Raw genomic sequence first — 23,244 nt, 5'->3', positions numbered from 1 at the left:
AGACAGGGGGTGGGGGGGAGAAAAACAACTTTGTAATTGCCTTCTTTGTAGACTAATTTAATATATTTATACACAAAATTACTTATTAATTTTGCAAACACAGATGTAAGTACAATTTGCGCATAAATCCATTGATCTAGCCTTTATTTCCTACTGATCGTTGTTAGGAAATAAACTTTTTATTGGCATCAGTTAACAACTTACCCCGGGTGCACCAGGAAATGTAGGACGGGGAATTCCTGGCAGGCCCAACTTGTTGTGTATAGCAGTAGCTGATACTATCTGAGCGGATGACATTGCTGCCATGTGCTGGAGTGCCTTGTCCTTTGCAGTCTGATCCTTTAACATGACAATTACATGGATTCGTAAAACATTTGGCACAGCAAATCCTGTTAAATAAGTGCAGCTACAAGCACATAAGCCAAACTTAAAAGGCCACAGAAATCAAAAAATAGAAAACCATGCAGAAAAATATAGCATGAAGGCTAAAATACACTCAAATTTCCTCAAAGCAAAAATCTTCTCTCAGAGATGCATGGCAGAGCTGAATTCTCTCAGTCTGCTCTCCTGACATGCAGAGAACTCTGGAAGAGCAAATTGTTCCCCAAGTTCTGCAAATCAGATCCACATAGGCAGATCCCTTTGCAAATGCAGTGCTTCACTGACTTCATCTAAGCTTTGTCTTCAGTAGAGGTCTCCATGTATGGCTCTGATTGCAGTACTGGGACCTATGAGAGTTGAGCTCAATCATGCGGATCTGAGAGAATTTGCCCTTAATGAAAACTTTTAAGGAGAACATAGAATTACAGTCACTTGAAACAGGGCATTATTTCTCTTCATGTTTATACACAGACAAACATTTCAAATTCTGATATCCTATATATATATTTTTTTTTTTTTTAAAAAATCATCACAAAAACAAGGAAATATTTGGTAACTTCCAATTTGAGAAATTTCCATTAATAATTTGCAGTGCTTCCAAAACAACAACAAAACCTGCTTTCAAGCACAGAGACCTGGCTTTTTAAAAAAAATTGTTTGAGTATAGATTTAGGAAAGTGGATGTATTAGGACAGTAAAAATAGGCACACAGTAAATTTTGTTACTCAATGGCCAGATCACATTCCTCGTTTGTAAATACTGTATTAATAAATGCTAATGTTTAGGTCCATGACTTACAGTGAAGGAACACAAGCAATAATAGGCAAGTTCATTTTTACAAGCAAAGTAGCAAGCATGCTGGCAAGGGATGCATGCTTTTATATATGGTACATGAATGTGCATATATGTTCCCTCTAAAGCTTATATGTAGTGGTATTATAGGTGAGCAGTTTCTTCCTTTGAACAGCTCCTTTAGAAACAGCACAGGCTGAGAATACAGTAAAAGCTAGCCAAAAAATCTGCCAAGCACAGCTAACGTATATAATACTTGGTTTAGTTAAAATACTTACCATGCTTGTTACCTGGATACAACAACAAACAGGTTGTTAAAATGCTTGTGTATAACAGAAGATTTTAGTAAAGTACTTCACAGCGTAATAAGAGACAAAGGAAGAGCGGTTTGCCAAATATTACATATAAGGTATAACCAAATAAATAATTTTCACCGAGGGACTGATTCATTAAAAGATAAAAAAGTAAAAACACTTGGGGAACTATGCTCTTCTCCACTGCAGAGAGCAGCAGATCTTGGGTGGTGGGTACTGGCCCTTCAGCATGTTTCCATGGCCTTGGTGTGATCCTATGGAAGCGCCTCTGTTGGATGGAGCTTTGTATATTTTGGCCTCTGCTGGTTTATAAGGGACCTGACGGCAGGTGGAGCAGGGGAGTAGCTACTCTCAGCAGCATTCTCCCTTGCACAACCTGCAGGTTTATAGGCAGAAATCCAATCAAATGTTAATGCTTCTTGAAGCAGCATTAACACCTGTGGACCCATCCATAACTGCTCCTGCACAGCCACAGGGGAAGCAGCTGAGAGCAACACGGTTCCCGTAAAAACCAGGCTGTCAGGGAGAAAAGGACAGTGGAGGGGACACTGGGACTCTGAGGCTCCTGAGGTCTCAGGAGATCTGCTATTGAAAAGGCTGACTCCACTAACAGTCCTGCACAGTGAGAAGGAATCTTCTGACTGAAAACTCTAGTAAAAATATAATATGGCCCTCAGACAATGTGTGTGGTGTCCTTGATTTCTGACTTGGTGAATATAGATTTAGGGGCTAATCCTGCAGCCTTTACTCAGGCAAAACCCGCACTGAAATTTTGAAATTAGTTGGTTTGAAAGAACCAACAATTACCTGCACAGCCTCCTCTCTAGGTATGATATATCCAGTGCCTTCACATAAACAGTGCAGCCAATTCATGGGCTTCTTTTTGAATTCCCAAATATACATTGCTCTGCTGTTATATGGAATTTGCTCCTCTGTGAATCTAAACTCTACTGGGGGTTAAATATTCAAATGCTCTGTTTGGGATATAAATGCCTAACTGGGCATTGCTCAAGCCCACAATGAATTATGCTCTTACAGACAATCAAAAAAAAGAAAAAAAAAAGAAAAAAGCTTTTCAAGATTTCTATTTTCCTACAGGAGTCGCACTTCAGAGGAGCAAGTCCAGAAATAGCACGTGTCATTTACCCTTTACTAGTGATACGTCTGACACTCATGAGTTGCAGGAGCTGTCATAGGGGCTGTGCAATGAAGAGAAAATTTGTGTAAGTTATCGTGGGGGACGAGAACGGGTAATTTAAAAAAAAATCTGATTGTGAAGAGCTAAGTGTATGTGTGTGTGTATATATACGAATAATAGAATGTACTGTTGCTATGTGCATTTAAACACCCTGCATTTCATCCCAGAGGTGCATGCCTTTCTGTAGTAGCAATGCATTTCAGTCTCTTTGACTAGTTACATTTTGAATTCTGCTAGGCTGGAAGAAGACAAGATCAGCACTGGCAATGCAAGAATAGCCCTGAGGGCAAATGTCTCACAGAGTTATAAAAGTCTATATAAGTTCTTCAACTGGTTTCAATGGAGCCACACCAATAAACATCAGCTGGGAGTCTGACCCTAGTTTAGGATTCTGAGTCTCTGGTCTGGCATAGTTTTTTAGCTGGTTAGAAAGGAAGTTTTTTCCGAGTTAAAAAGTTGCCTGGCTTAACTTCTCTTTCATTTCAAAATCAAATACTGTACAAGTAGACAAGAGGCTCTGATTTCCATTGGTCCTGAGCACACATAACTCTAGCGGAAGTCAATGAGAGCTACAGCTGATTGACACCTGTAAAATAGAGCCCAAGACACTCGTCTTTCAAAAAATCTCCATTTTAAGGTTCATTTTTTACTTGGATCAGAAAATGAAGCACTAGCCACATTTACCTTAGCTCACCTAAAAATAAACAAAACTAAATAAAAAATTGCAACAGAATGTATAGCCACATCAATTCTGCATAACCAATACAAAAGCGATCACATTGTCACTAATGAAATGCAGACACTTCTGGGGTGAAATACAATAACTAATTAATAATACATAGCAATACTCAGAACAGTTTAGGCAGAAAGTGAAGAATACTATATCCAATTAAAATAGCAGGGGGAATTTAGGCAGGCAGATTATAGTAATTACCCAAATTGGAATTTGGCCAGGACACATGGCCTACTCTAACAGAGAATGCCATGGGATCTTTAATGACCACAAGGCGTCAGGACCTTGATTTTACATCTTATCAAAGACAGAGTGCCTCAGTTATCCAGTGTATAAATTTGGAATAGCCCTACTGAAGTCAATGAAGTTACAAATATTTATACTGGGGTAAATGAGAGTAGGATTTGGACCAGAATATTCAGGAGCACAGATATTGGTTCAACATAGACTCAGAAGAAGAGGTTCCCTACAGCATTATTAACATTAATTCCTGCAGCAGCTTAAGGTATTTCTTGGATGAGTCCCATCTGGTACTGACCTGCCCTTACCCTACTTAATTTATGAGCTCTGATGGGATTACTGGTGCCCGAGAATGACACTGAAGTAAATCATGGATTTCACTTTTAAAAATCCTCTCTTCTTTTTCTCCCATTACCAAATTCTTGTATTTTGTGATATACAGTTAGAAGAACTAGACTAGATTTAGAGCTCAGTCATACCAGTAAAAATCCGGAATTCTATTGAAATCACTAGATTTTCCATTGAGCTCAGAATTTGTCTTGCAATTTTTAGCTGTCTCCAACTTGAAGTTATAAGCCTTTTGAAAGATTTTGTGTGTGTGTGCGCGCGCACGTGTGCACACGTGGACAAGGGGTAAATTGTCAGAATCTAACAAATGGATTACACAACTTTTAATGAACCAGACCCCTAGCGTTTATGTTACACACATTATTTTGGAATGTGGATCACTGTCACATTAACAGAGGACAATTCTCCAGAATCATCCACTTTACATCCAAATTACAAATTTAAATACATTAAAAGAAACATAGGGTAAAACAAGTTTTACGTAACCAGCACATTAGGATTTGTGCTTGACTTTCTTTTAATCCAACATAAACAACAGAATAATCAATCAGTTTACTGTAGTTCTACTAAAAGAAAAAGGATCTGTTATCCTAGAATGATAAATGGGGCTTTCAATACCACATTGACTAGATGGATTTTGAAAAAATATCTAAGACATAAGAAAATTAAGGGTAACAAAAGATCATGTGAATTCAAAACGCCCTAAAACCTATTGAATGATTTTTTAAGACAAAACTTTTCTTGTAGGAGAAAAACATGATGTGGTGAAGAAGAAACAGCAATTTTGCTCACAAAATGGATTTTACAGTGTAGCATAAGACACTGACATAAAATAGTTTCCTAATAAGTAATTTTGCAGATGTTATTTCTGCTCATATATTATATTGATTCAAATAACCTTTGCAATTATTAGCTGTAGCTCAAAAAAGATAAACAAATCGTGAAACTATACAATTTTTCTGGACAAAAGAGAGAGAGCACTTGAATGTTTCTAGCCCTGCTCTCCAATTTGCTTATTATTAGAGAAGACAGTAGTAAATACAAAAGCTGGCTATTTCAGCCAGGCAATAGCTAATGCCAAGAAGAGAATGCGCATTCAAAGCTGTCCCAACTTGCTGCCTAATGAGTAGCAATTAATCCATTTTATTGTATTTCAAAATGCTGAAGACTCCATTCACATCAAAGGGAATTTTTCAAGGCTTTTATCATTGTTCATTTAAAACGTATAGAGCTATCTTTAGCATTCTATCATTGTCAACAATAATATTTTTTTATCCCTCAGTGTGGAATGTAGAATAATGGATTTTAAAACATGTAATACGTATGAACTGTAGGCATTTTAATGTTTCTTTTTTGCTTCTCTTTTAATTAATCTTATACGATGAAAGAATATCTAAAATCAAAGTCAAAGATAGGAGTGGATTCTGGTGTATGGACTTTTACTTGAATTCTGTATCCTTGCTCTTTATTTAGGCAAAACTCCCACTGGCTTCAATAGTAGTTTTTCTTGAATGCGGCGTGAGGATTCAGTTCACCATTAGCATGGAGAAGGGAAAGTAGAATTTTTATCTGATAAAGCTGTTTCTGCATCTCAGATATACCAGTTCAGAAAGATGGGTTGCAGCATTTCCTGTCTGAGTGACAGTAACCATCACCAAGAGGAACTGCCTCTGAGTTTTGTCTCCAAGAACATCACTCTCCCACCCTCTCTTGCCTCTTTCTCCAGGAGGCTTCCATAACCTTAGAAACTGTTTAAAGATGCGGGTGGGGAGGCTAAGATCCCTTAAAAAAACCTACAATATTTGAAATCCTGGCCTAAAGGAAATAGGATGCATTCCCCTCCCTGGCGAGATCTGTGGGACACTTCAGATTGGTGTATTTGAGATGCAGTAACAACGATTATAGGTAAAAATTTTCCTGCATGCTAAGATTCACCAATCCAGAGTGATTGTTGGCGTAGTGCCAGGTAAATTATTACAAGGACAACCATACTGCACCCTCAAAAATACTTTCCGTCGAGACTTTCCTCTCACTATTCAGGAAGAGGATGCTGGCAAACAGCCTTTACAAGGAGTGGGTAAGAAATATTATCTGTCAGGTAAGCTTCAACAATATGCCAGCCAATTCCTAGAGTAACCATAGCTTTGCAATCTTTACATCCAGTCCTAGGATACTGGCAGAGGACGAACAGCTAATTGGATGCCTTAAATTCCTTAGCAGGAGTGCCAAGTACTCTATCACTGGCTGGATCTTCAGGCAAAGGCTAGGTAGGTAGAATGATCTCTTGATTTAAATTAAATCCTGAAGGCATCTTGGGAACAAAAATTATTTACTGCCTACTTTACAACACTAAAAAAAACAGGAACTAAGGTCACTGGGACTGCTCCCAGAAGTCCAACCCAATAGTTATATGGAAAGAAAATTATTAGCCGTGAGTGGGCCACAGCCAAGGCCAGTGGATCCACCACTACAGAGTTCTATAGGTCTGAAGCTCTGGATCCTAGATGTCTACTACAGACCACCAAATTAGGAGGAGGAGGTGTATGAGATACTTCTAGAACAAACAACAGAAATATCCAAAACACGAGACCTGGTAATAATGGGGGACTTAACTAATAATATGGCAAAACAGAACTTTTTGTTCCGGAAAGCGGATAAAGTAACAAGGGGGACAGTTACTTTAGACTTGTTTCTGACCAACAGGGACGAATTGGTAGCGAATCTGAAGGTGGAATGCAATTTAAGTGAAAGTTATTATGAAACAACAGATTTCATGATTTTAAGGAAAGGAAGGAGTGAGAGCAGTAGGATAAGGACAATGGACTTTAAAAAGCAGACTTTAACAAACTCAATGTACTGGTCGGTAAGGTCCCATGGGAAGAAAATCAAAGGGAAAAAGAGGTTCAGGAGAACTGGCCATTTCTCAAGGAGCCAGTATTAAAGGCACAACTACAAACTATACCAGTGCGAAGGAAAGATAGGAAGATAGTCAAAGGTCAAAATGGCTCCATCTGAAGCTCATTAATGACCTGAAAATCAAAAAGGATTCCTACAAAAAGTGGATACATGGACAAATTGCTATGGAGGAGTACAGAAGAATAGCACAAGCATGTAGGAACAAAATCGGAAAAGCTAAGGCACTAAATGAGCAAGGGACATAAAAGGGAATAAGAATATATTAGGAGCAAGAGAAATAGGAAGGAAAGTAAAAAGAAAAGGAGGACTTGTGGCACCTTAGAGACTAACAAATTTATTTGAGCATAAGCTTTCGTGAGCTACAGCTCACTTCATCGGATGCATTCAGCTGGAAGTTTAGATCCTCTGCTTAGTGGGGAAGGAAAGCTAATAACTGATGACATCAAGAAAGCTGAGGTCTTCAATGTCTATTTTGCTTCAGTCCTCACTAAAAAGATTAATGATGACCAGATACACAACACAATTAATATTAACAAATAAGGGAAAGGAATGCAAGCTAAAATAGGGAAAGAACAGGTTAAAGAATATTTATATATAAGTTGGATGTAGTCAAGTCAGCAGAGCCTGCTGAAATTCATTCTAAGGTACCTAAGGATTTAGCAGAAACAATCTTGGAACAGTTAGCGATTATCTCTGAGAACTCCTGGAGGAGGAGTGAGGTCCAGAAGACTGAAGAACGGCAAACCTGGTACCTATTTTTAGAAAGGGGAACAATGAGAACCTGGGGAATTATAGACCTGTCAGCTAACTTTGATACCTGGAAAGATACTGGAACAAATATTAAACCATCAGTTTGTAAGCATCTGGAAGACAATAGGGTTATGAGGAATAGCCAGCATGGATTTGCCAACAAATAATCATGCAAAACCAATCTGTTTTCTTTCTTTTACAGGGTTACTGGCCTAAAGAATGACATGGGGGCAGGGGGAAGCTATGGAGATGATATGTCTTTATTTTATGGATTTGATATATCTTGACACAGTCCCACATGACAGTCTCATAAGCAAACTAGGAAAATGTGGTCTAGATAAAATTACTAAAAGGTGAGTACATAACTGGTTGAAAGCCCGTATTTAAAGAGTAGTTATTCATGGTTTGCTGTCAGACCAGGAGGGCATATCTTGTGCGGTCCCACAGGGGTCAATCCTGGGTCTGAAATACTATTCAATATTTTCATTAATGACTTGGATAATGGAGTATAGAGTATGCCTATAAAATCTGCAGATGACACCAAGCTGGGAAGGGTTACAAGCACTTTGGAGGACAGGATTAGAATTCAAAATGATCTTGACAAATTGGAGATTGATCCGAATTCATCAAGATGAAATTCAATAAAGACAAGTGCAAAGTACTGGGATGCTCTAGTTTACTGGGTCCTGCCACAACACAGAAGGCTGGACTTGACAACTGGAAAACAGAATCATAGAAATGTAGGGCTGGAAGGGATGTCAAGTAGTCATCATTTCAGCCCAAAATGCCTATAGGAATAGCAACAAAGCAACTGCACAGCTGCTTCTCAACATGCTACCAGATTTTTGCAAGAGAATTTTGTTAGTGGAAGCATATTTAGGGAATAATCTTGTGGCAAGGCAGGAGAAAAGGAGACCTAGGAGACTAAGGCCATCAGGCATCTCTGGCTGAACTGGTAATTATGGACAGACAGAAGGGATATTTGGATTCTTTCCAAAAGCAAGAAGATTCTCCCCTCACACTATAGTTGAGAAATGTGATGCTCAGATACAGGTTGTCTTAAATGTCTGTTGGTCTCCTGAACACTACCCATAGCACATTATATAAAAGTTATCTTTGGCCTTTGGTCAGTGCTGGACCGCTTGATTCACCGATAGGACAACTGGATAATACAAGTATGAGATACAGGATAACTGCATTCCCTTGTTATCCCAGATACTCTGACACTGGCTGTTTTTCATGTGCTGGCTAATACTAACCCAAAAGATGATTTTACACGGGATGATCTGGTTATAGCAAAATACAAGTAACTGGTCTTTACTGTAGCATGGACAATGGAATGTAAAATCAGGGATGCCAAGAAGTATCCAATCCTTCTTCCACCCCAAACAAATGACATTTCCCTAAGGTAATTTTCAGCATATGTTGGGAAGCATGGGTGGTTAGATATAGAAATTTTAGTTGTTCCATAAATCAGGTAATTCCACTAATACAAAATCTCTGGAGGAGTGAGGTTTCTTCTAAGGTCCAAAACAATCGGTTTCTTCCTCTTTCTGAGTGAGTTGTTTCAGCTACATGAGGAGGTAGAGCGGTAGATGTGTTCCTCACCAAGATTAGAGTATTTGTATCATCATCTTCTTCCTCAAAATTTCAGCTCCTCCTTTTTTGTGTGTGTGTGGGAGGGGAAGTGGCAGCTCTAATTTGTTTGAAGATGATTGTGCAGGTAGAGCAGGAGCCATGTTATAGACACAGAAATGTCAAGTGCAACCAGATGGCAGTGAGGGGCCATCTGCTTGGGCAGAGTCTTGGCTTCGCCCCTCCCCCTCCTCTTTCCCTTCAAGGTGCTGGACACTCTTCTGAACAAGGAACTTGAAGAGAGGTGTCAAATTGTGTCACTTCCTCCTAAAAGCCAGTCATATAAGGACGGTATTCTGAGTACAGTATAAATACTTCCCTTGAGGCAGTTAGGTGGGGAATAGGCAGAGTCTTGGCTTTGCTCCTTCCCCTCAATGTGCTGGCAAGCATACCTGAGCTTGCATGTGTTAGTAGGAGGGGGCTGGTCATAATTTGCTGCTGCTATCGGTTAATTTCTCCACTATGGAGCAAACAGAGAGTGGAGGGAACTGTGCCTCTCAGGGATACATTTCCTTCCTTTTGCCGCCCCTTTCACAGGGTTTGTTGTGAAAATTGAAATTGCCCTTTTAAAAAATTAATTTCTCCAACCTTGCTGTGTAATTGTTACACAGACTTGAAGTGAATGTCTTCTGTAGAGCAGCAGGGATAGTGAGACCTGAGTGTGAAGGGAATTCTTAGCACCAGAAGGGTGAAATAATTTTCACTAGCCCGTTGCTTGCTACTCAGCTCAGGTAGAGCTGCAATCCATCAATCTGCACTGATGGATCTGAGAGTGTGGGAATTAAAGAAACCATTACACAATAAGTTGTTGTACTAACAGACTGTTCATTCTTTACACAGCTCCTTAAAACCAACAGCCTTAGCAGGATACTTTTCTGAGCTCAATTTACGGTAAGTGTCTAAAGAAAGTCAACTAGAAAAGGAGACTTTTAAGTATCACTGGAGTTTAGTTTTTTGCCTTGCTCTGTGAAAAGCTTCAGTAGGAATCGTACAGCAGGTGCAGTAATAAAGAATATTTTTGTTTTAAAAATAGTGTCTTTTCATATTTGATGGTATTTTAGGGTCTGGACAATTTTTTTTTTTTTCAAGTTTTCCAAACACGATGGCCAATTTTTTAGTTAGGTTCCTAGCTCTATATTTAGGTATTTCAATACGTTTTCTGATTTTCAAAGTGCTGAGCACTCACAGCTCCTATCTATGTCAAGGAGAGCTTCAGGTGCTCAGCACCTCTGAAAATTAGGCCACTTATTTAGATGCTTAAATATGGATTTAGGTACCTAACTTTAAGCACTCAGTTTTGATAATTTTGGCCTAAATTGCTACATCTCTCTGTATTATTGCACCTTTGGTTAAAAAGCAGTATGTTTAAGTTGCCTTAGTTCTTCATCAACCCCAACTGCTTAGCCAGTGCAGCTAAAAAGCCAGCCACCACAGCCATACAAGCTTGCCAGCATGCTGCCCACTACACACTGAAGACCAAATGCTTCTATCACGTAGGCCTGTTATAAAGCCAGTCTGTTATTTACATATTGCAGTTCCAAGATCGTGGTAAGCTTCCCCAGCACTCACCACTTTGTATTGTGAAATTATTTTCTGAAATATTTTGCTTTTCAGCTAGAACAAAAACATGATTTGTTCTCATTCATAGCCGGGGTGGAGGTGGAGGTGGGGGGGGGGAGGGAAGACAACCCATAACAACTCAGAAAAAAGAAAGGGGGGGAATAAAAGATTTATAAGTTGCTTTGCTTTTTGTAAACAAAAAAAAATTAAAAAACTCTAAAACCTCCTTGCATTTCTAAGTAATGTGAGGTAACTTTAAAAATGTAACACAAGATCTCCCTTGGAAAATATGCAAAGACCCTTATTAAGCATTTCCAAGAGGTTCCTTTTAGGTTTGGTAGATCTTTCACGGAAAAATGGGGACATGTACAATTCATCAAGTCAGATTAAACAAACATATTTATATTCCCCCAACATGATGCTGATTGAAAATCTCCAAAGATTAACTAAGATAAATAAAAATATTTTACTTTGAAAGGAATATATCTTCAGGGAATCATGTACAGTAGTTAATTTAAAGTTATATTAGACTGTACTGTGGAAATTTCAGCCTGCAGTTTCTAAAGCAATCTTAATAACTATACTGTCTGGCTCTTAAAGTAAATAATCTATTTTTAAGTATTTTTGAAAGCATTTCAAAAGCACAGATTAAAAGCATTTTGGAACAGAAAAGAAGCATCACAATCCCAATTACCGCTGTGGAAATGATTTTTGTGTACAAGCGCACAAAAAAAACCAATCCCTCCTTTTATTTAAATACACTAACAATCTAGCACTAAGCTGTTAAAAAAATAACGGGTTAAAAACAATCATGTTTATGTGCTGAGTAGTTACAAAGAGTAGCTCACTTTGTATCTAGAGAGTGTTAAAATTTTTAATATGGATGCTAGTGCAGAAATCAGAGATTAAACACAAAGAAATGTAAACAGCTACCACATGCAAGAAAACTAGGTTACAAGAATCACAGCACCAGGCATTCACCAATCACCATGGAAAACAGGAAATGAAATGCATAGCAACCACAAGCCCAAAAGCAGAAAAGCGCATACCTTCAGCTTGGAATGAAAATCACGAGATTTCCTTCTGGCAAGAACCTGAATGTGACTAGACACCTGCAGGGTAGGGGAAGGGAGGAAAACAAAGGAAAAGCCTGTAACCATGGAGATGAAAAGCCCCCTACAACTGGGCAAGCCAAACGTACCTTAATGGCGGCTTGAATTTCTCGAACTTTCTTTCTTGCTAAGACCTGTATGTGACTAGACACCTACATTGTTCAGATTTATAAAAAAAAAAGAGAGAGAAGAAAAGAAAAAAGAAAAACAAAAACAAAAAGGAAATCAAATTTAAAATATCTTTTTAAATTACTTTTTTTTGTGGGGGGAAGTTATTTACATCTTCAGTAAGCTCTGCTGTTAAAGATACCACGTTCCCAGCCAGATGCCTAGCTCTTAGCACCAAGGCTTAACAACACAGGCCATCATTGCAGTGACGTGACTAAGGAGAAAAAAGTTTAATCAATCAAGTTATATAGTCTTTTACAGGAGAGAACCAATGACACTGTTCAGAATTAGGTGTGGACCACCTGCTCTTTTGTTACAAGTCATACAACCCCTACAGACAGCCAAAGAGTCTTTGCTCATGCAAAGAGTCACTCCTTGCAAGAATAAGGACTAGCCATATTTATAGGGTTTGCAGAATCAGGCCCTTGTAGCATTCAGCATTGAATGAGAGACTCTATTTGACATAGCATCAAGAAATATTACCAATAATTTATCGCGTTCTATGACTTCAAATGATTACACTAAGGCTGTGTTTTGAGCGCATTAATAGTGCTACATTTGTTAACAACTGATAAAATATTGACACACTATAGGTCTTAAGGAACCATGAAATAATGCTACATTTCTTTGTAATATGAATATCAGTCATGTTTCTAAAACATTGATAATAAGTGCAGGCAACTCCTTTGAAGTCAATTTATACCAGGTCTGAATTTGGCCCACTGTCTTTACATGCACGACATCAGTGAAAAATATGTGCAAGCATGAGACCCAGTCCCGCACTGGATCAATTGTACTGGAAGTTTTGCCTGACTGATGAGTGAGAGATTGGGGGCCATGTTTTGCATTCATATTTTCTCAAGTATGTGTTAAAATCTGTTGTGATGATAATGGATTAAATCATAAGAACATAAGAATGGCCAGTCTGAGTCAGGCCAATGATCCATCCTGCTCGGTATCCTGTTTCCCAACAGTGGCCAGTGCCAGATGCTTCAGAGGGAATGAACAGAACAGGGCAATTACCGAGCGATCCATCCCCTGTCATCCAGTCCCTGTTTCTGGCAGTCAGAAGTTTAGGGACACCCAGAGAATGGGGATGACCATCTCGGCTAATAGCTATTGCTGGACCTATCCTCCATGAACTTTTCTAATTATTTTTTGAACCCAGTTATACTTTTAAATCCTGCCAAGTTGCTGAGCAACCAATCTAAACAGAAGCTGAGGGCACTTAGAACAGAGATGGGCAACCTACAGCCCACGGCCCTTGAGCTCCTATCCGGGGAGGCTAGCCCCCGGCCCCTCCCCTGCTGTCCCCGCTCCCCCCGCAGCCTCGGCTCAACATGCCACTAGCGCTCTGGGCGGTGGGGCTGTGAGCTCCTGCCAGGCAGCGCAGCAGGGTGGCTGGCTCCAGCCGGCCGGCACAGCTGCCAGTCCTGGTGCTCTGAGAGGCACAGTAAGGGGGCGGGGAGCGCGGGAGGAGGCAGGTTGAATAAAGGGTAGGGAGTCCCAGGGGACAGTGAGGGGCAGGGAGCCGGGGAGGTTCATAGATCATAGAATATCAGGGTTGGAAGGGACCTCAGGAGGTCATCTAGTCCAACCCCCTGCTCAAAGCAGGACCAATCCCCAATTTTTGCCCCAGATGGCCCCTTCAAGGATTGAACTCACAACCCTGGGTTTAGCAGGCCAATGCTCAAACCACTGAGCTATCCCTCCCGCAATAGGTGTTGGATAGGTGTGGGAGTCCCAGGGGGCCTGTTGGAGATGGGGTGTGGATAGAGATTGGGGCAGTCAGGGGACAGGGAGCAGGTGGGGTTGGATGGGGGTGGGGTCCTGGTGGGGCAGTTGGGGCATAGGGTCCCGGGAGGGGGCAGTCAGGGGACAAGGAGCAGCGGGGGTTGGATGTGTCGGGGATTCTGAGGGGGGCAGTCGGGGGTAGGAAGTGGGAGGGGGTGGATAGGGGGTGGGGGCCAGGCTATTTGGAGAGGCACAGCCTTCCCTACCCGACCCTCTGTACAGTTTTGGAACCCCGATGCGGCCCTCAGGCCAAAATGTTTGTCCACCCCTTACTTAGAACCTCCAGGAGTTGCTCAGCCCCCTGCAGGGCCCAATAACAAAAATTGCTAGAGAAACTTCTCTACCACCATATTATTTGTATTACAGTAGCACCTAGAGACCTGAACTAAGATCAGGAACCCAATGTGCTGGGTGCTGTACATACACATAGCAAGAGACAGCTCCTACCCTTGAACAGGTTTGAATCTAAAAAGACCTGATAGATAAAAGGAGGGAGAAATGAAATATTACTAACGTCACTTAGAAAAATCCTTTTGTTGTGGTACCTTAAAGCAACTCATGTTTGTTAGGGAAAAAATGTATTGTAATATGTAAACAAATTCTGATCCCTGAGGGCCAACTTTACTAGGTTTCTTAATGAAGCAGCCCAGGAACGAGAGTCTGTAGTTATTCAGACTAGTAAGCAGGTTGATAATTCAACATACATACATAATTTTCACACGTGGTAATTTTTGTTTTCAGTTTCACAGGATAATGGTGTGAAAGGTTACACGGTACGCCCAATTCTGCAATTTCAATTTTTTTAATTTTAATTTGTTGAGAAATTCTCAAAATTCTCAGTTTGGTGAAACTCAAACTGTGTCAAAATATTCATGATGTATTCATGTATTTTATTTATATATATGGGGAGGGGAGGCAGAACCTCTGGTGTGTAAATCAACATATCTCTACTGATTTAAATGGAGCTAGGCTGATTTACCCTGGCTGAGGATTTGGCCATGTGCTTGAAGCCATTGAGTTGTACTGTACTCTTAGCTGCACCTGTGCAACCTCAAGTTCATGGGGGTTGCCCAGGTATAACAGAAGAGAACTTGGAGCTTTAGTCCTCTGCTATGGATTTCTTTGTCAATGTGTTGTTTGTTCCCTCTCTATGAATTGCAGTTTCTCTCCTTCCTCATGGCTTTTTTTCATCCCTTGTACTTTATACTGCTTCCTAATTGACAAAGAACATCACCAGGGGGAAAATGTCACCCAATTCAACGTGCTTTAAATACAAGCATTGGCAGCAGGCCACCTTCGTTTGTGCTGACTCAGCATTACTTTTCACCACAGTACAAAACACGCATTGCAAGTCTGCATAAAAGCCTCCCCCCCTCCCCCATAACACACAAGGAGACCTGGAAGCTCCTGCTCAAAGTTAAAGAAGGAAAGGGACAGTGTAATTTGCAAACTTTTTACACTAGTGAACCAGTTTAGTAACTTCAGCACAAACTACACAAAGGTTATGTGTGCATTTGTGAGATGGCTAACCACTGTGAATATAATAATTAAAGGATCTAGTCATATGTGATAACTTAACTGATATGTGATAATCTTCTGAAAAAGATTAAAGACTGGTTAGAGGTTTATGCTGACTTATTTATGAACAAATCTTATTGTGGTTACAGAACAACAGCACCCCTAGCTCTTATTTAAACTACTCTATTTCACCCTATAGCAACCACGGACCATGAATAGGGAGCATGAGTAGAATGAGTCCACTGAATGCTCATTATTTATTTATTTTCCATATCCACAGCTAGTAACTTTCTTGTTTAGGTGAAGTGAGCGGACATTTAATTTTCCATTATTCACTATATGAAAACAATTGTTAAATTCTATATTTTCTTTATATGCAAATGGTGCAAGAATTAATATGGCTTATGTTAGTTTGACTTCTGAAATGTTCTTTTCATTATGAGGTAATAGCTACATATGTAGAGAGATTAATATGGAATGTGCCCAATAAATGGTCACTGAAATGATGAACAGATCAAACAATGGATTTTTAAAAAGCACATACTTAATCATAACAGTGAAATCAATGCATTATCTCAATAGAGCTGAATCACCATCAGCCATTGCAGCCAAAAATGCCATGTTTTGTCATTCGCTGACATGCACGCTTTCCAATTGGGTTGTTTTACCTGTTTCCTGGTCCGTGTCTTCCCCGTTCTAAGTTTGATGTATCTGGCTATCAATTCATTCCTACCTGAAATGAAGAAGAATTTACAATGAGGGCCAAACAGCCACAATTCTGTAAATGGAGCTATCAAACTGCATGATTTAAAAATATAAGCTCTACAAATATGAGGATAATCTGATTTTTATATAATCTGATTTTCATTTATAGAAGTGGCATTCATCAATATTTTTACCATTTACTTTTCTTTCCCTAATACAGTACATTACAGACAAGATATGTGTATATAAATAAAATATAATCCTACTTGAGTCCTGCAAACACATTAATGGAAACCCCAGCTAGACAGTGAAAATTTGAAGACACATGTCCCAGTGACTGTGCAGCTCCCTAGTGGCTGTAATCCTCGATCCCCCCTGTGTTAGGAAAGGGTTCCCGCTTGCTGTGAATTTCTCAAGTTCTGCTCTGTGACTTTAGACAGTCACACAGGCGAAAATTTTCAAATGTGAGTTTATAAACTTGGACATCTAAAGGAGCAGATGATTTCCAGAGGATCTAATGCCTCTACAAATTCTAAGCTGAAAATCTGGTCTCTTCTTTAGGTCTCCTACTTTTGGAATTCAGGTGCGAGCATTTTGGCCTTAACTACTCTGTGTCTGTTTCCCATGTTTAAAATGAGGCTCAGAAAATATATCCACCTTACCGAGGTTTTGAGATGATTAGATAATTACTTTGTAAAAGTGCTTTGAGATCCTCCAATGAAAGAAGCTACGATCCTGATTCAGCAAGGTACTTGGGCACACACTTAACTTTACGCAAACAAGTTCTTGCATTTACCTGCTTAATTGAGGACTGTCAGCACTTACTTATTATTTTAAAACTCTAGTTTGGTTTGAAACATACTCTTTGAACACAGGATTTCAAAGTCTAAAGTTGGTCTGCTTTCTCAGCCAGAGAGCAGGGTGTTTAATGAAAGTAAAATTTTCTTTAAAAATCTCCCTCCTAAACATTACTGACATCAAGGTTAATGAAGTTTCTATGATGGCCTATTCATTTTCACTTTATATTATATAATCTCTATTTTACTTCTCATCATGTTGAACAAATGTTATGCTAACTTAGAATCATATTTCTGTTAAACACAAGGTAAAGTAAGCAAGGTACCAGTGACAATGAGAGGACTTAAATTAAGAGGTTTTTTTTAATTGCAGGTTGAAGACTATGGTATTAGAGACCTTAAATCTCACCACCTTCTGGGTCACTTTGAAGTTAACTAGGAGGGTCTCTGACTAGAAGGTGCAGGTAGGTGTTATGCCCATATCAGACAAGTATCCAAATTTGTATTGGTTTGCTGTTGTGGGGGCAGATACAGACATTTTTAAATAAGGAACCTGCATTGGAAGGGGCACCTGTTAAATGGAGCATGTAACTAGGGCCACACACAAGTTTTTGGGGCCAGGGTAAAATTTAAAACTAAATCAACCAACCCAAAAAATTATCAGTGCAAAAACACTGAGGGAAGGCTGGAAAGGGGGAGCATGTCGGAAAGAGAGCCTGCCTCACACTAAGCTACTGGCCTGCGGGGCTGGGCCTGGCTCCACATAGGTGTTGCAACCTGGCACATGGGATCAAAGCACCACGCATGATGGGCGGTTGGCAGCCAGACCAAACTTGAGTGAGAGATATGTGACTCGGTGCACAGGGTTCCGGTTGAGCCAAATTTGAATGGTGCTGTGACCCTGTGCTCCAGGTCATGAGCCCATTTACTCAAATTCCATGGGCTTGGGGGCCCTCGCAAACAGTGAGTCCAGGGGAAACTACTCCTTTTGCCCACCCTCTCTGGGAGGTCCTACACATAACACAATTATTTAACTAGCCAGGAAGGGGAAATGGGCCACTATGGTCTAGTTTTGCTCTGAAGCACCAGTTCATGGAGAAAACAGCACTAAAGTGGAAAAACAATTAAAAGATCATCCAGAAGTAAAAGGTGGGTGAGTGGTCAAGAGACTGAGGCCTGAGCAATGGGAAAGAGCAGAGAAAACACAAATAAAATAATAGTTCCAACACACTATATTGCAGATGCACCAGGTCAGCAGCTTAAAGCAACCTTCCTGCAATGGTTTGGTACCCTTACACATCCATATTGTCCCTATATTATGTATTAGGGTAATACAGTGAGTGAAAACTGCTGCGAAATGAAACGAGAACAAGGAGGGTGAAGGATTATCACTGCCTTTAATTAGGGAACATGAACAGTGCAAAGGCTCTGGAACCTGGCAAACTTCAGGTTGCAGTGTATGGTTTATCTGCTTGGCCAGGACTTAACAGAGCTAATGTGTCCCTCAGCGTGACAAGCTGTGAGGAAATTTTACTTGATTTAAGTGCACCTTTTGTTTAAACTAGGGGAGGTGCCCTGCTGTGGAAGCAATGGGGGCCACGTATATATCTTTCAATAAACACATGAATAAAATACTCAGGCCCAGTTCTTCAATGCAACAAGGTAGAAAAAGTTGCCCTAGAGGGACAGCTGGTGATTCCCATCATGTAAGAAAATCCTTAGTGTAAAAACAGTGTCACCAGCTCTACAGCCCCACATTCTGCATTCCTGACAGGCTTGGTGTGGGGGTAAGAGTGCTCTCATCAATCCTCAGCCAATGAAGTAGTCTTCATGAGATCATGGCAGTTGGCCTAAGTCACACTTGAGGAAGGGGCTGTTAAACAACTTCAAAAGATATATTTGTACCACTGTGTGTAAATATATTTAAAACATGGCCCTTTACTTATCTAGAGTGAGTTTTTATACTAGGATTAGGCATTGCCTTGAAAATGGAGTTTAGAATGAAAATGGTGCTGGTATCTAGGGGTTGAAAATTTTACCCAACACACAACAGCTCAAGAATTAAATCTAGTCACCTGGCCTAAACTCACCAGCACCCCAAGTCATTCCCCCATTCTAAACTATCACCAATGGGAAAGCCACATTTTCCTTGATCAGAGTCAGGGTAAAGGCAACAGAAAGATGGCTTAGAGCCATTGAGCATGAACTGAGCAGAGCTGATTGAGCCCTAGCTGCCACCTGCCCTTAGGAAAATTTCACTAATCAATAAGCATGAACAATAACACTACTTAATACACACAAATTACACATTCACTGCATATCTAGAATTGCAACCCCTCAATATTAACCAAATTGTTGAAGCTGAGATGCAGTAGTTCACCTGAAAGAAATTTTAGCCATTTCTATTATTTCATTTAAACACTGTTATAATCTGTACATAATTCTCCTCTGATCTAATATTGCCACACCCAAGTATTAAAACATAAGATTTTTTAAAAATTGTCATGATTTTTAAGTCAAAGTTGGTTTGAGCATTTAGTGGTCATGTTTTCAAGCTTTTCTCCTCAACCCTGAGGGCTAAAAACTTTTCTTTTTAAATGAAATTTGTCATATAATCACCTGGCAGGAGCTGAAGCTTTTCAAAAAAATCCACCAAATATTGCAAGGTTAATACTCAAACGCTGCCCCTAATCTGACTCCCATCTGCACACAAGCTAGCTGGCCCATCCCAGGGCCTTCACAGTTTGGTTGTTCTGTCTCATGTTAGGATAGCTTGATTCTTGCATGAGTGTCATTATTTGAATGTAGTAATTTGAGCTAACAGTTGTATGTAGTGAGACAAGCCCTAAGAGACAAAGCATACAAGATGACCAAGACCTTACAAATCTTCTAATGGCCATAGTTTTCCTCCAGGGGAGAAATGATCCCCAAGTCTAATCAGGGAAAAAGATACTTCAGCCTTAGAAGTCTCAGTAACATACCAATATCAGTCTAGCCAGTGTTATCTGAGAAGCCTTAACTAACTAAGCCTTTCTTAGACTCCACCTGTAAAATAAACATTACCTAACACATGAAAGGAACTAGGATTCTCCAAATAAAAGTTTAGGGACTTTGTGTTATCTGCCAAGCAACACATTCTCTCTTTTTCTAAAATCAGACTGGGTCAGAAACTGACCAAAGAAAAACGCTTCTCTCTTGACTGACATGGAAATGGAGAGAATTTTAAGGAAGCAAAGGCAGGACAGGATCCTAAAACACACCCTGTCTTTGTGAAGTAGCAAGAGACCGAAACAAAATGGGACTCAAGGAACCACCTACATCAGACATTAGAAATCTTAGGAGTTGCAAAGTGTCCCTGATTAGATATGAATGTGCTTCTCCAAGAAGAGTACGTTTGTGGTACTGTTTTCTCCACCCTTCTCCTAAAGGTGAAAAATAATATATATGGAGATTGCCAAGTGGAAAAGAAACCTCACGCTCATGAACTGGAAATCTTCTATTCCTTCTTGTCTTCTGTTATGAGCCAGTCTCCTCCTTGGAATTTTTTGGTTCAGGTATCAGACAGTCTTGGGAAGGTGCCCAGTGAGATGAAGCACATCTCCAGAGCAGAGGAATCTTACTGAACCTATTCCAAGGGATATGAAGAACGGGAGGAAAAGCCTCCCTTCCTCAGAAAGGACCAGGACTGTGGGGGATTAAATTTAATTTTTTTTAAAAGAATGTTTGATGTGGGTTTGTTTAAAAAAGAAAATCCAAGCTCATAGGCTTCTTCCATAGTCATCTGTAAAATAAGCTCAATTTAAAAAAAAAATTACAAATTGTCCATTGGTTGATACAGTGGAAGATACATTTTAAAACTAGAGCAATATTTTGTACTCATTCTAGAAACTACTTGGAAAATGGTAGCATATCAAACTTTTCTGCCTGCAGAGTTAGGAAGACATCAATGCATTAGTTATATTTGGAACAAATTTGAAATATTTCTTTCACAGCCATGAGGGTTAGTGACTTTTTTTTATTTAAATGAAAGATTAAATTACATGAAAGTTGACAGCACTCAATCTGAAGAGATTCCTATTCTCCATGGGAAACCAGAATTTTCAAATCCTTCTGATATAAGCATGCTTTACAATGCAAAGAAAACTCTTAATAATTGTGGCACCAAGCAGACACTGATATTATGCAGCATATATTGACACACAAAATGAATGGAGCAACATTCTGTTTTCAAAATATTTTTATATTAAAATAGTTGTAAAAATAGTATTTTCCATAATTCACACTTCAGCTGAAAGTCACACACTCACACTGAAACTATGGATGCTCAGCTGCAGATGCTCAGCTGGGGTAAATTGCCACAGAGCTATGACAATTTGTACCAGCAGTGGATCTGCCCCATAAACTGGCAGGCCAAGTTTCATTCCACTCTCTAGGCATGATCTATCATTCCAGTATTATGTTAAAATCCCGTCGAGTTACACCAGCGTAAAACTGGAAGCAACACAGGGATAAACTGTGCCCTCTAGCTTTATAGCTGCAGGGCAGTGTGGAGTTTTGCAATTCCTTTATTTGGAAAGTTAATGACACAAATTAAAACACTGCACCCAAAGCCCACAATAATAGCTGCCTTCAAAATGTGTGTACTAATAATAAATAATATATTAAGTACAGAAAATTAAACCATTTAATAACTTGAAAACGGGTAGTGAATTAAAAAAAGTTCTCCTATTCAGTAGCAAAATACAAGTAGCTAAAAGGAAAAAATATGCAAACTTGAGATTCCTCTTTTTATGTGACTATATATTGTTAATTTCCCCAAATAACAAACGGTATTTCAGATACATGCATGGGTATTGCTCTGTGTTTAAAACCTCATTACAAACATTTATCTACAAAGATTTCATACCCAAAATGGTATTCTCACCATGGCCAGGATTTTCAAAAGTATTTCGTGGTTTTTGGGTACCTGAATTTTTGACTGCCCAAACAGAAGCACCTACGGAGGCCTGAATTTTAGAAGTGCTGAGCACCCAGCCTTAGACCAAATCTTGTTGTCAATGGGAATTTTCCTTGACTGAGGACGCAGTGCCAAATCCTGATCACCTTATGCTAGACCTCTTACAAACTTCACTTGGACAATTCATGTGAATAAAGGAAGCAGGATTTGGCCTCTTTGTTTTGTCGTGCAGGAGGGCCTGCTCCAGATACCACCAAAGTTAATGAGAGTTTTTTCACTTACTCCAGTGGGAGGTGGATTGGGCTCTATTTGTGGTTTTGCTCTACGAGAGCTTGATTCTGAGTACACCTCATTGATGTCAGTGGGAGTTGAGGGTGCTCAACACCTCACATGAGTAGTCAGCACTTTGCAGGATTGAGCCCTGAACTTTTCCACTCCATTTTGCAAGCACAAAATGAAGCTCTTGGAGCATTTGCCCAAAAGTTTATGTGATGTTTTCTAAAGACATTGTAAAGCTAAATTAACTAACAAAAAGTGTCTTGGAGATAAAAGAGCTGTAAAAGTCAATGACTGGTTAAACAGTTTAAATGCGTAAGTAAGACATCCTCTATTTAAAAGTTATGGGCAAATCTATTTTAAGCTTTTAAAAATACTAAGGGCAGGTGTTTAAGTCATCCACATACTGAGTTTTAAGAAGGCTTAGAGTAGGGGGTTGGGCTCTGCTTCCTATGCAGGCAGCATTTTGTTCAGACAAGCTTACTGCAGAAGGTCATGTGACATAGGCCAAATAAACAGCATCTGGGGATTTTCAATTACAGACCTTCACCCAGCATGCCTGCACTGTAATCTCTACCAGATGAGGCTCAGGCCTCACTATTTTCAATAATTCACACACTGTGTACACATAACATGACAATAAGGGCATTCATGCAACCGCCTGATTCGCACATCAAAGCTCCCAAATGGCCAGCTGTAAGCATGCTTACTGCTGAATAATTCATTCTTTTCACAGGCTTGAAAAAACGCTCAGCAGGAGTTGGCAAGCTTGTGTTCTTTCCTGTGTGGTATGCTAAACTCAAATTTTGAAAGAGGTACAGGCCCACTAAAAAGAGTCAGAGATCCAACCATTTGAATATACATTTGTGAGCATTCAGATGGCCGATTTAAAAAAGCAATCAACTAAACAAGCTAAATTTCCAAGTGGAGGAGAGGGAGATAAGATGAAAAAGCATACACATTTCTGGGGCAGGTGTTTATTAAAAATAAAACAGCTCTTCTAATGTAAGATTTCTGTATTGCATAAATCATACGAACATGAATATCTCA

The 23,244-nt window shown here is 39.7% G+C and overlaps 1 protein-coding gene across 9 annotated transcripts in view; it reads right to left on the bottom strand.

Annotated features, from left to right (window-relative positions):
• The window catches only part of TEAD1 (TEA domain transcription factor 1), a 205,267-nt gene that overhangs the window by 46,056 nt on the left and 135,967 nt on the right, over positions 1 to 23,244 (bottom strand). For 4 of the 9 annotated variants that reach the window (XM_073347638.1, XM_073347630.1, XM_073347632.1 and 1 more), the window contains 4 exons: positions 16,128 to 16,192; positions 12,069 to 12,131; positions 11,917 to 11,979; positions 205 to 339 (listed from right to left, as the gene is read on the bottom strand). In XM_073347638.1, the coding sequence (XP_073203739.1) occupies positions 205 to 306 (102 nt within the window). In that variant the 5' untranslated portion in view covers positions 307 to 339; positions 11,917 to 11,979; positions 12,069 to 12,131; positions 16,128 to 16,192. Of the gene's footprint in view, positions 1 to 204; positions 340 to 1,451; positions 3,325 to 11,916; positions 11,980 to 12,068; positions 12,132 to 16,127; positions 16,193 to 23,244 lie in introns of those variants that run through there. The other 5 variants (XM_073347634.1, XM_073347635.1, XM_073347633.1 and 2 more) reach the window with 3 other exon arrangements.

Source organism: Lepidochelys kempii, chromosome 6 (assembly GCF_965140265.1).
Source record: "Lepidochelys kempii isolate rLepKem1 chromosome 6, rLepKem1.hap2, whole genome shotgun sequence".
NCBI lineage: Eukaryota > Metazoa > Chordata > Testudines > Cheloniidae > Lepidochelys > Lepidochelys kempii.
The sequence above is the reverse complement of the archived record's forward strand: the minus strand, read 5'-3'. Positions and strand labels throughout refer to the sequence as shown.